The following is an 11920-nucleotide window of genomic DNA, read 5'->3' as shown; positions in this document are numbered from 1 at the left end:
GGTGCGAGCGTGTGTGTGCGTTCTGCGTGGCGTGGGGGGGGGGGGGGGCGGAGAGGGTCGCATCTGCACACACTCCGACGTTGGATTCCAAGATGCAAGCATAACACTTGTTGCAAGCGTCGTTTTCTGTTCTCTCTCTTTTTGTTCTTGTTTTTTTTTTTTTCGTTTTCGTTGCACATATGTTATGCCTCTCTTCTTACACACTGGTGTTCGACTCCTCCTTGTCACGACTTCATGTCGGCATGGATTGCCGTTTCTTGCTTTTTCTTTTTTATATTATTTGCGTATCTGGTTTTCGCTGCTAGGCTTTTATTGCTCGAGGACAGGTTGGCTGAGGCCGCGTGACAGTGGGGGTGGGAGCCGTAGGGCTTGCTGTGTACGAGAGAGATGAGGTGAGGGATGCCTCGCTCCGCTCCGTCGCTGCTTCTTCGTAATCTACACTGCTCATTGCCTACCATTGCCCAGATCTACAGGGACGCCGCTGGTGTGGGATCCGGCGTCGTGGGGGAGGGCCACGGAACTTCGTCTCACTTGTTTCCCCCGCTGGCTGTTTCTACTGCAGAAGATGGCGAAGCTGTGGCAGACTTTTTTTGTCGTGAGCTTGGTATGGGGGCCGCTGCGTTGCGTCGCTGGCGAAGCGGTTTGACGAGAGCCGCACGGCGACGTTGGTGGCGTGGGGAACATTGTCTTTCACAGCCTGGTGCCACTTCTGCGTTGCCCACCAGCATGGATGATGTCTTGTTTGTGCGGAGTGCTATTGAAGATCTGAAGGCGGTCGTCTCGCCTTTTCTCACGTTGGCGACTCCGCGGCGGAAGGGTGGGGCGCGTGGAAGTTCCTTTGTGGCCACGCAGCGTATTCCGCCTGGTGTATATCTCCTCAGCTTACCTGTGGAAGCTCTCTTCTTTGCGCAGCCGCCGCCTGCCAGTGATCCTATAACGTCCTTTTTCATGTACGTGGAGGATCTGGTGGGGCAGTTGGTGGTGGCGGGGGACGAGGTCTCAAGCGAGGAGTGGCGCCCCTCCCACGCGGGCTACGTCAACTACCTGAAGAAGTCGGTGATACCGAGCAACAATCTGCCGTTTTTGGCGCGGGAGGAGATCACCCAGATACTAGAGGCGGGCAAGGCAACAACGTTCTTGGGGGCGGAGGGGGAAGGCCCCGGTGAGAGTAGCAAGAGCCCTGCACTTGAGTTGTGGGAGTATTTTCATGACGACATGCAGGGCTTGCCGTTGAGTGCCTACTTGCGTCAGCGCCTGTCCAAAGAGGAGTATGCATGGTGGGTGAGTTTGGTGCTCTCGCGGCGTGCTGGCGCCGCCACCCTGATTCCGCTGGTGGACAAGCTTAATCACCAGCCGGAGCCCAATTGCTACTACACAATGGCGACGGAAGAGACTTTATGTGGAATTGACGTCTTTGACAATCTTTTGGCTGGCGTTCCTTCCGACTTGGTGTGCGAGCCGTTTCTGCACACCTTTAGTATCCGCGAGATACAGAAGGGGGAGCAGCTCACCCTCTGCTACGCGTCTCCTACGACCCGCCCGCACCCGCATGGCTCGAGGAGTGCTGGTGGTGGCATGTCTGTGACCTCCCCAGAAGGTCGGGCTGCATGGCAGCTGCAGTGGGGTTTTGTCCCGGAGGCTGACTCCCCGTATTCCTCCACGGATTTAAAGGAGGTGGCCGCCATTGTGGCGGAACGTCGGGTAAATCTCCGGCATCAACACTTTCCACCCGATGCGTGAAAAAAAAAAACGCTGGAGAAAAAAAAAGAATAATAATGGGAAACGAAGCATGGACAATGTCAAGTTGGTGGTTGGAGGGGGGTGGGGAAGCGTGCTGGGCGATGACGCTTTTGGCTGGGGACACGCGTCGCTGGTGGTTGCCGCCATTGACAGCAAGAAGGATGTGCATGCGTGCCATGTGGCCTTACTCGTTTTTTTTTTCGTTTCTTCTTGCGCTTCCCTCCTCCCCAGTCCTCATCCTTATTTTTCTGCTTTTTTTTTTGAATTTAACCCACTTTTTTTTTTTTGTCTGGGTCTATGAGCGTTACACCTGATTAGCGCTGCCTCCAGGTCTCGGGCAAGATAGAAATGGGACGCGGCAGCAAGGAAGCCGGCAAGGGTGCATCCGGAGAGTCGTCTCTCTTGCAGGCGGAACTCACGGCATTTATGCGTGAGGCCTCAAGGTGGTCTGCAACGGAGGTAACGTCTGACACGTTGCTGCCTGCGCTACAGCAACTCCCGCCCGGAGAACCTTCTTCTTTCTTTGCCTCTGGGTATCTACGGTGCCCAAGTATTGAAAATGGCGCTTCATGCTTAATCAGTGCCACAAATCACATGAAGCATGCAGCCGCTTTAGCGAAAGCTGACGCTGGGGATGATGGCCATGGCAAAAAAGGTGGAGGCTCCTCCAGGCTCATCTTTGATCAGCCGCTCAAGATTACTTCCTGTGCCCCTATTGGGTTTCATGGGGTCTGGTTCATGGACCGTGTAGAGTTGGTGGGAAAAGGCCCGGCCTTTTTTTCACATTGCGTTTTTGGAGCTTCTGTAGGTTTCGATGCTGCGGTGGGGTCACCAATGTCGTCTGGATTTGCAAGTGTGCATCTTGCACTGGACGGTATCTGTACCTTTTCAAAGTGTGAATTTAGGCACCGTTGCGGAACTGGGGGGGCTGTGGGTAGTCATGAGGTGCCTGCCCTGAGAGCGCTGGGGCGAACGCGTGTGCAGCTTGCAAACTGTACGTTTACTGGTCCAGGTGTGGAGTCCACGGCGCTGGCATTGTCTGGTAACGCCGCACTGGAGGCGGAATGCACGTCTGTTGTTTGCTGCGGCGGTCACGGTCTTATTGTGGGGGGGAATAGCAACGCTAGCCTTTCCCGCTGCTTCTTTGAGCAAAATGGCGCCGGTGTGTGGGTAAAGGATAAGGGAACCCTCGAGATCCACGGCTCCTCGCTTAAACTGGCACGCCAGGGACGGAGCGTCCTCCTCCTCTCAGAGCATGGACGCTGCTTGGCTCAGGATTGCCTCTTCCTCGGCTGCGCCTCTGCGAGTTTAGAGGCGATTGGCAGATGTATTGTGGTGGAGCTTGATACTTCCTACCTATCGTTGCGTTCATGTGAGCTGTTTTGGAGCGACGCCGAGAACCTAGTAGAGTGTGAGGAGTTGACGAAAGTCTCCGACATTGCTTTTTCTTCCAGTGTCTGTGAAGCTACAAAAGATCTTGGGGTTTGTCACGTCCTGCTGGGAGAGCGAAGTGCGATGACGATGTCTCGCTGCGTTCTCGGCTTGCCCCTTGCGGAGCAGCCCGCCAGTCAGAGCCCCGTCGTGGGCGTCCTGCTGCGGAGTGCCCCGCGACGCGACTTCATGCCTTTGTATGCGGTGGAAAACACGGTTGTCTATGGGCGGTGCATGGGAGGCGACGGTGTGCCGCGGGCAACTGCGCCGGCGGGGTGCACCACCACGCCCTGCTGGGGACTCGTCTTGCCCGGCGCCGCGGACACAAACAAGGACGCGGAGCGGTGGCAGCTGGCGAGGATGTGGCTGACCGAAAATAGTTTTCTGGAGAGCGATGAGGCGCCGTTGAGGGACTTGTCTCGTGCCTTCACGTCGTTTGAGACGTACTGCAGCGTGACGGGGACGTCGCCGTCTGCCCCCGACGTTGAAGACGACTGGAGCCTCGACGGCGCCACCCCGGTTTCCTCGCCGTGTTCCCTGACCACGACCAAATGCTTTGTCGACCCCCTCCTCGAGGAGAGGCGGAGGTCCGGCGCCGGCGCCGTGCACCCGCCGCAGCGCACCTGGCCGACGCTTTTGCTCCCAGAGGACGCGATCCTGTCGACGAATTTGCCGTTAGATGTTTCGCCGCCGGAGCGAGAGTCGACATGTCCGCGGCAAACGCCACAGAAAAAAATCCCCACGCCAATTGATGAGGGAAGCAGCGACTCCACCAGTCTCACTTCCTACGACGACGTTGAGACGGAAAACACTGATAGTGCTGTGGCAAACGGGACTCCAGTCGGACTGAACAGGTTCATGGAAGCATCCGCCGAGGACACGGACAAGGATGAGAATGAGCCTTGTTTGATAGATGAACCGCCTCATGTATGTAATGCGGAGGCTCACCTGAAGAGAAGTATGGAATCGAAGAAATGGATGCACACCAAACACATTCCCGAGTTAAGGACATTCAGCCCCATTGATATAGGTGATGGGGATGGTACTGCCACTGATGCAACTCCGACTCCCACATCGTCAGTGTCGCTGCCAAAGCGTAAGAGAAGCCCAGCGAATGCAAAAGGTCCAAGAAAGCCGCAGTCTCACACTTTAAGAAATGGCAGTTCTCGGCGCCAGGTTTGGGGCGAGCACCAGACTATGAAGGCATCAAGTGGCGTAGAAGTTGTGTCGCACCGTATACGGCATAACTTATTTATTTCTCCACATTACCCTAGCACAGCACGGGCGCAGAAGGCTCAGACTCTGGAGGCGAATACAAGTCTCCCTGTCACTGCCAACTTTGTGGTGTCGGCGTCCCAACCACGGTCGAGCACGTCTCCAGAGTCCTTGGCTTCCGCGCGAGAGTTGCCAGCCAAACAGCTCGGCGGAAATGTCAAGGGCTCATCGACGGAGCTGTGGTCCTGGGAGGTCCCAAAGCCACAGAATTTGCCAGCGGAGAGGCTGGGCCTGCATCCTGAACCCGAGGCGCAGGAAGAGGCGTCTCGTAATCCTGGAACTGAAAAGGAAGAGGAAGCGGAAACAACTAAGGCGAGGCAACAGGGTGTGGAAAGCACTTTGGACAGCACTGTTGAAGTAGAAGCGCCAATGGGGGACGCCACTGGGCGGAGTGCGCCACCGCCTGGCCTGGCGGCGCAGGTGCGCCCTCCCTCATCTCAGCCCACTCCTGGCCGTTCTCCTCGTGCCTCACGTTTACGACGGGGGAAACTTCGCAGTAAGTCCTTGCGACACGACAACGAGTTTGCGAGCAAGTTGTCGAAGGCGCATCCCTTATCTGGACGCGCGGAGGAGTCGCAAGGCGCCCGGCGCGGAGGTGAGCAGCCAGCGCACGCGGAGGAGGGGCAAGCCCAAGCCCAGGAAAGCTCAGGAACGGTGGATCGGAATGGAGCCCCGGCGGCATGCGTGGCGGGTTCTGCCCTCAATTACGCGGCCCAGCAGGGACAAGGTGCCAAGTCCCATAGGTGCCGTTCATTTAGGAGGGGGGTGGCGACGCTGCGTTCGGCCTCGGTATCTCCTCGAACGTCTCCACGATTTCTACAACGCAGCTTAACAAAAAGGCGAGGAGTATGAGGCCCGGCATGGCGTTACTGGTAGGCCCAGCAAGGATGCCAGGAGTTTGGGCTCCAGTGACCCCGGCGGGGGAGCGAGAGTGTCGGCGGATTTGCCCCTCAAAAAAGCAAAAAAAAAAAGTGTAATGTGAAGTATCAGCCGAGGCACTCTTCGATGACAGACCATTTTTTTATTTTTATTTTTATTTTTCCTTTTTTCACCTATGGCCTTTTTTTTATGCGAGTGCTTGTATATATATCATGAACGCCTGTGGGGACTAGTTACCAGGGCAAGGAGCTCGCGCCCACTGTACGGAGGTCGTGGGGGCCGTCACATAGAAGCGCAAGCGAAGACAAAACTGATTATTAAAACGGTGTACCTACAAAACATGCATTTTGGTACGGATAGCAATCAAAACGAAATTCAACGTTAGCCTCTGAGGAAATGAAGCTTAAAAACTCCTGTTTTTTTTTTTTATGTTTGCAACTTCCTCTGTTTCATTCTCTCCCCGCAATTTAAGGTTGAATTCACCTCTTGCTTGTGGAATGGCGCTGAGTGTTTTTACTGCGCCATCGTCTTATGAAGTCATTTTACATATTGTATGGCTAACAAATCTTTAAAAAAAAGCAAATACATAATGATTTTCCTTCCTTTATTTTTATTTTTATTTTTGGTTTTCTTGGTATTGACCCATTAACTGTATAGTGGGAAATTAGCTCTGCGGAGCAACAACCGCCTGCCTCCTTTTTCTAGTGTATTTTCTCTTAGCAATGTGCCGAGTTCCTCCCGGAAGCTGCGAAGCGTATGCGTACACGCGGGCACTGCCGTTGATGCCGGTTCTTGTCTTCTCCCTCATGCTCGGTAAGCGATTTAGTTACCCCCTTTGTTTGTTTGTTTGTTTTTTCGCATTTTCCCCCCATCATCGCCAGTCTTCCCACGGTAGCGGTCTTTATTATTAGCAGCATTATTACCAGTATTTTTTTTTGGTAAGCTTTAAGTATAATAATTCCTTACCTCTCGCCTCCGAGGGCGGCGGGCGGATGCCGCTAGAGACGATCCACCTGTCCGGAAGGGACGCGCAGGCGGGGGAGAAGTTCGCCCCAACCCCCGAGGAGCTGCGCACCATCCGGGAGAAGATGAAGGACCCCAAGTTTGTGGAGCTTTTCCAGGACTACATGAAGTCGATGGAGGACCCCGAGACACGCCGCGAGGAGGAGGCCTACCTGCAGCAGGTCGAGCGCGAGGCAAAGGCGGGCGGCGATTACAGCTTTGACTTCGTCTTCCCCACACCGGGGTTTGTGGTGGAGCTGCTGGAGCCTGCGACCTCGTACCGCGTGACGCACCCATCACTCAAGGCAGTGGACAAAACGAGGCGGCAGACCCCCAAAGTTTATGTGAACATGTGCAGTAGCGAGAAGATCGACGCCTTCTCTGAGCAGTCCACGGGCGATAAGCAAAAGAGCAACTGGCTCGTGCCCGTCTCTGTGTCAAAACCGAGGACCGAGTTGTTCTCCGAAGACGTCGTGGCCCCGGTGAAGGTGGAAGAAAAACAACCTCCGGAGGATGAGGACAAGGCAGGCACAGTCGTCGTATATGACGCCGTATTTCACCCGGACACGCTACAGCTTGCAGATCGCAGCGATCGTTTTTGTTGTTTTCTTGTGAACATTGCCGTGGAACACATCAACAGCGGCTATGGTGATCGCCATGGTTTCGAGTTCCGTCGCTTGCCGAGCCGCATCCGGGCCGTGGGAACCCCACAGAATCAGACGATCAGCCGAGAGAAGGGGAAGTCACCTTTCGCGGCTGCAATGAATGAGCCGGCGTTGACGCAACCGACGAAAGTACTCCCGCCTTTGCCCAGCACGGAGGGGAACGGGAAAGCGACGCCGGGTAAGAAGGACATTGAGGCTGGTGGAGTGTCGACAGGAGCAACAGCGGCCTCTAGTCAGAAGGTGGAGAAGACACAGCATCTGCCGCACTGTAGCATTGCTCACCGGGGACATATTGACCTCTCTGACACCTGGGGATGGAAAATAGTGGACCGGCGCATTGGCGTTCCCGAGGCTCTCGTCGTAAAAATGGAGTTTACCGGCGTGCAGGCCGCGTCAGAGCTTAACATTGAGGTGGAAAGCACCTACGTCATCATCGCGAAGGCTTCTACGCATCCTTATTATGGGACGCTGACGCTCCCGTTCTCCGTCGAGTCGACACCTTTGGAGGCGAAGTTTGAGAAAAAGAAATCACTGCTCACGTTGGTGCTGCGCGTCGTGCCTCCGGCGCCATCAGGAGTCACCGCGGAGGAGATGCGGCAGGAATTGCGTGCCGCAAGAGAACCATCCGCATCGGAGGTGAAGGACACACGAGACGCCTTCGATGGGCGTGCTGGTGCTTCCGCTCAGGACTCTGCCACCGCGGGTTCTGTCGGCAATGCGGAGCCGACCTCCATGCCTGCCGCGCCGCCGGAAGCGGCACCTCCCCCGGCGGCGGAGACGCCGTCTGTTCCGCAGGTTTCCTGCATTGGGGACCAGGATCGGGCACGCGTCATGATGGAAAAGGTGCAGGCAGCTAGACGTGAGCGGGAAAGGGCCGCCGCGGAGGCCGAGAAGCCAGAGGCGGGAGCTGGCAAAACAGAGCCTGCCCCGCAGGAAAAGAAACGTGAAACCCCTGTTGAAGGCGTCTCCAAAGAGGTTGAGCATGAGCCCCGACGAGAGACAGAAGCGGAGGGGCCCGTTGCGTCTGAGGAAGCAGCTCCAGTTTCAAAGCCCACGCCCACGGTGCCGCTGACATCGGCAGGCGTCGAAGATGCGACGAGCTCAGCGAGGCACACCGCGGAGTTGGAGTTGCTGCAGCAGAGGCAGGAGGCATGGAAAAGCGATATGCACCGACGCATTGAGGTGAGGGAGGACGAGGAGCGAGAGAAGACGCTTATGGCGGATCGTGAAGCACGCCGTGAGGCAGAGCGTTTGAGGAAACAGGCGGAAGCTGCGAGGCGGCAGGAGGAGTTGGCGGTGAAGCTTGGCGAGCGCATGGCTGAGCTCCCGCTGCGCAATAGACACATCTTCACAGTGGATTAGCCGCACCCCCGCGAAAGGGCAACATGTGGCTGTCACAGCGTGTGGGCAGCCCTGCCGAGAGGGTCATGTTGCGGTGCGTCGCCCTTTGTTTTTGTTTTTGTGTCATTGTTGTTTTTGTTTTTCATGATGTATCTGTGAGTGGTGCCTGCTTGCCTCTTGCGGTGTGCGTGGCGTAGGCGGTGGGAGGGCGGGCGAGGCTCTGCGAGCCAACCAAGAACAACAACCGAGACTGCAAGGGACGCGCACAGTGGGAATGAAACTCACCCCGTGAAACAAAACGATAAATATATAAATATATATATATATATATAGCAAAGGAATGGGAGTTTGTGAAGCATGAAAAACTGGACTCAAAGACGCGAACAAAAACGACGCATGCCTTGCTTTCCGTCATTTTCTCCCGCTTGCTGCATCTTGCGTCGAAGGAAGGACCAGTTGGAGGGGGAGTGGGAGGGGGTTGGCTTCCCTCTTGCTGCGTATACGCATAGAGAGTACGTTCCTTGCACAGGGAACGAACGAGGAAGATACATTTGCCCGAGAAAGGAGAGAAGCAAAGGAATAAAAAAAACAAGAATAGAAGGGAAGGAAAACACTCACATAACTAAGAAAGAAACAAGCATACAAAAAAAAACAGCGGGGACCGCGTCTTTGTGCTACAGCCCTTTTCCTCTCGCGTGTGTTCGTATTGTTTTTTCTTTTCCCCCGCCGGTGGGGTTGCTTCACTATCCATATCGTAGGCGTATGTCACACACGCGCTGCTCTACCTCTACAACCCCGCCGCTGATGGATTTTACAGTGCTGCATGAGATCATCCGTGGTCACATACGCCGCGGAAACCACTTTGCAGTTTTGGGGCTACTGGCCCTCAGTGTGATTCACGAGGATTCGGCTTTTTGGCAGACGTGCACGTACCATGATGGGATTGCGTCTGCAGTGATCGCTTCTTCGTTAGAGGTCCGTGGGATAGAAGCACCTCCTGCTCAGGAGACCAGCTCCGCTGGAACCGAGGGCATCCAGAACTTAAACCACGACCCACTGACAGCAAACGAGCTGTACGCTATGCTTCAACGCATACGCGGTGAGGACGCTCTGCTTTCCCGGGTCATTGGTCAGTTGGAAACGGATTTCGTCAAGGAAAACAATAGCAACAACAACGGCGGAAACGGCGACAAGAAGATTGCTGTGGGCGCGTCTTTGCCGGCTGCAGAGGCGCAGGTGAAGCTTGAGGAGGTGTGCGCCGTACTACAAGAACATTTCCGAAGCCGCGATGAAAGAAGAAGCCAGCCACAAGAAGCATCTAACCCTCTGGCCACCATTGGGTTTAAGGCGTTGAAGCGTGCACGTGAATCGGATGATCCGGAGGCAATTTGCGCTGCTCTTGCGGTGGAGGCAACTGCCGTTGTTAATTCAAAAGTTCGTTCTCCTGGGGCCGCCGACGGTGACGGTGAGAACGGGTGCAGCGATGCGCTGGAGGTCTTGGCGCGTATGCCCGCAGTACCCGGTTCCACTTGTGCATTAACTTCCTTTGATGCAGTGGCGGGCTTGGTGCGTCACGGAGAACGCGGGGTGCCTGCCTCCCAGAATTCTGCGGGAGGACGAGATTTGGGAACCCAAGTGGGTTCGGCGTGTGGCGTTGTCGCCGCAGAGCCGCGGCCGAAGCAGCGACGGCACAAGTTCACCCCTGAGGAGGACGACGCAATACTGCAGGGCGTGGCGCGATTTGGGAAGGGGCCTGGAAGGTTTGAAAGTATACTTTATGCCTACCGTGGTGTGTGGCACCCTGCTCGGACGGCAACGCAGCTGCATGATCACTGGCGGGGAACTCTGCGACAACGGGTTGTTCTCCAGCAGGAAGGCTATCGAGGAAAAAACACTCTTGCGGCACGTGGAGGTAAAAGTGGATTGGGTTAGGAGCTTTCTTTCGGCCTCCGTTTTCCGCGCGCTGAGTGGGCGGGGGAGACACAGACAGATAGCTCCCTCTTTCTCACTCACGCCAATAAGAAAGCGAACAAACAAAAAGGCAAACAGAGAAGCATGTCAATGATTGCATTTTTTTTACGTGCATTTTTATGTGCTCGCATCTCCATGAATAGGGACGGCATTGTGTTTTTGCGTGTGCTTCGTTTTCTGGTTGTACAAGGGAACTGGTGAAGTTACTTTTCATGAAAGCTGCGAAGTTGCTTGTCACGCTCACCTGGAAGAAGTGCGGCTTTTTTGCGCTAGTGCACGAAGTGACTTTTTGTATTGTCTTTGGTTTGTTTGTTTTTATTCTGTGGGCATGTGCTGTTCTTCAGGGCTGCTGCGTGAAGCACTCTGTGTGTGTGTGTATGCTTTTTTCTTTCTTTCTTTTTTTTTGCTGCTGCTTCTTCCTTGCCTCCGCATATTTGATTTTTTTGAGGCTAAGCTTGCCGCCTACGCTTGTTAGTTCGTTGCGGGTCCTGCAAAAGCATGTCGACAGAGAAAAAGGTTCAGAAGAATGCCCCACTGCCAATGTCGTGCACCATTGGCATCGCCGGTGTTTCCGGCATGCTTGGATGGGTCTTGACACACCCGTTTGAGATGTGGAAGAACACAGTAATGATGGCGCCGGCCGGCACCTCGCAGCTGGACTGCTTGCGGAAGGTACAAGAACGGGGCGCCTTCAAGGGGCTATCGGCGGGCCTCCTCCGTCAGGTGGTATACGCCCCAGCACGCCTTGGCTGCTACCCTATTTTCCGCGACGCCATCATGGCCCTGAAACGCGCCGACCCGGGTGCGGCCCCGACTGTTGGGGACCGAGCAATTGCTGGAGCCGTCTCCGGGGCCTTTGCGAGCTTCTTGAGTTCCCCAGTTGAGGTGTGCCTCGTGCTGCAGACAACAAGTGCGACGAAGCTTTCCATCGGCGGTGCGGCGGCACAGGTGTACGCGGCGAACGGCATTGCTGGGTACTGGCGCGGAATTGGGGCCCTCGCCTCGCGTGCGGCCCTTGTGGGGGTGTGTCAGGTGGCTGTGCACGACCAAATGCTTACGTTTCTGCGTCGCCAAAACAGCAAATATTCCGAACGGAAGAAGGTGACACCGTACGGCGACAACATTGTCGTGAATGCCGCAAGCATTTGCACAGCCCTCTTCTATGCCTTCTGTACAATGCCAGTCGAAATTGCACGTGTACGCATGTCGTCCGAGGCTCGTCAGGCCAAAACTGTCGAAGGACAAGTTGCCAAGGTGAAATATACGAATGTCGTGCAAGCCATTTCCCGCATTGCCCGTGAGGAGGGTGTGTTGGCGATGTATGACTCCTTTATTCCGTACTTTTGCCGGTGTGCGACCCACACAGTGGCGTGCTTCTTTTTGATTGAATACTTGACACGGAATGCAAAGGCGTGGCGCGCCTCCGAGTAAAACTCGAGGGCGCCCCCTCCGACTCCCGTCGCGTTGGCGTGTCTGCTGGAGTGGTGGCGGGAAGGGGGCAAACAAAACAGTGGGGGAAGGCAAAGAAGAAGGGCAAGTAGCTCATTCTGTTGGGGAAGAGATACATAAATTAAAGAAAAAAAAACTGGAGTGATTGTCCCTTTTCTTTTTGAAGG

General features: G+C 55.3%; 5 protein-coding genes across 5 annotated transcripts, besides 8 other annotated features; all 5 read left to right on the top strand.

Moving 5' to 3' along the window:
- Nucleotides 1–33: 33 nt before the first annotated feature.
- Nucleotides 34–57: a microsatellite.
- Nucleotides 58–122: 65 nt separating this feature from the next.
- Nucleotides 123–169: a sequence feature (GA-rich).
- A 230-nt stretch (nt 170–399) lies between these two features.
- On the top strand, nt 400–1740 carry Tco025E_01996 (uncharacterized protein; the record flags this gene model as incomplete). Its single annotated transcript, XM_029368932.1, has 1 exon — nt 400–1740. The coding sequence occupies one exon, from the start codon at nt 400–402 to the stop codon at nt 1738–1740; it is 1341 nt and encodes a 446-aa protein (XP_029230991.1).
- Nucleotides 1741–2088: 348 nt separating this feature from the next.
- Nucleotides 2089–5298, top strand: Tco025E_01995 (uncharacterized protein; the record flags this gene model as incomplete). The annotated part of the gene is made up of 1 exon (XM_029368931.1): nt 2089–5298. The coding sequence occupies one exon, from the start codon at nt 2089–2091 to the stop codon at nt 5296–5298; it is 3210 nt and encodes a 1069-aa protein (XP_029230990.1).
- Nucleotides 5299–5462: 164 nt separating this feature from the next.
- Nucleotides 5463–5495: a sequence feature (A-rich).
- Nucleotides 5496–5928: 433 nt separating this feature from the next.
- Nucleotides 5929–5964: a sequence feature (A-rich).
- Nucleotides 5965–6159: 195 nt separating this feature from the next.
- Nucleotides 6160–6181: a microsatellite.
- A 136-nt stretch (nt 6182–6317) lies between these two features.
- On the top strand, nt 6318–8354 carry Tco025E_01994 (putative protein kintoun-like; the record flags this gene model as incomplete). The annotated part of the gene is made up of 1 exon (XM_029368930.1): nt 6318–8354. One exon carries the CDS (start codon nt 6318–6320, stop codon nt 8352–8354), a length of 2037 nt encoding a protein of 678 aa, XP_029230989.1.
- Nucleotides 8355–8438: 84 nt separating this feature from the next.
- Nucleotides 8439–8476: a microsatellite.
- Nucleotides 8477–8634: 158 nt separating this feature from the next.
- Nucleotides 8635–8665: a microsatellite.
- Nucleotides 8666–9095: 430 nt separating this feature from the next.
- Nucleotides 9096–10265, top strand: Tco025E_01993 (TTAGGG binding factor; the record flags this gene model as incomplete). Its single annotated transcript, XM_029368929.1, has 1 exon — nt 9096–10265. One exon carries the CDS (start codon nt 9096–9098, stop codon nt 10263–10265), a length of 1170 nt encoding a protein of 389 aa, XP_029230988.1.
- Nucleotides 10266–10685: 420 nt separating this feature from the next.
- Nucleotides 10686–10709: a microsatellite.
- A 93-nt stretch (nt 10710–10802) lies between these two features.
- Nucleotides 10803–11735, top strand: Tco025E_01992 (putative mitochondrial carrier protein; the record flags this gene model as incomplete). Its single annotated transcript, XM_029368928.1, has 1 exon — nt 10803–11735. The coding sequence occupies one exon, from the start codon at nt 10803–10805 to the stop codon at nt 11733–11735; it is 933 nt and encodes a 310-aa protein (XP_029230987.1).
- Between the last annotated feature and the right edge of the window lie 185 nt (nt 11736–11920).

Source organism: Trypanosoma conorhini (assembly GCF_003719485.1).
Source record: "Trypanosoma conorhini strain 025E chromosome Unknown Tco_14.4_contig_00073, whole genome shotgun sequence".
NCBI lineage: Eukaryota > Euglenozoa > Kinetoplastea > Trypanosomatida > Trypanosomatidae > Trypanosoma > Trypanosoma conorhini.
This window is presented reverse-complemented; position numbering and strand designations above follow the sequence as displayed.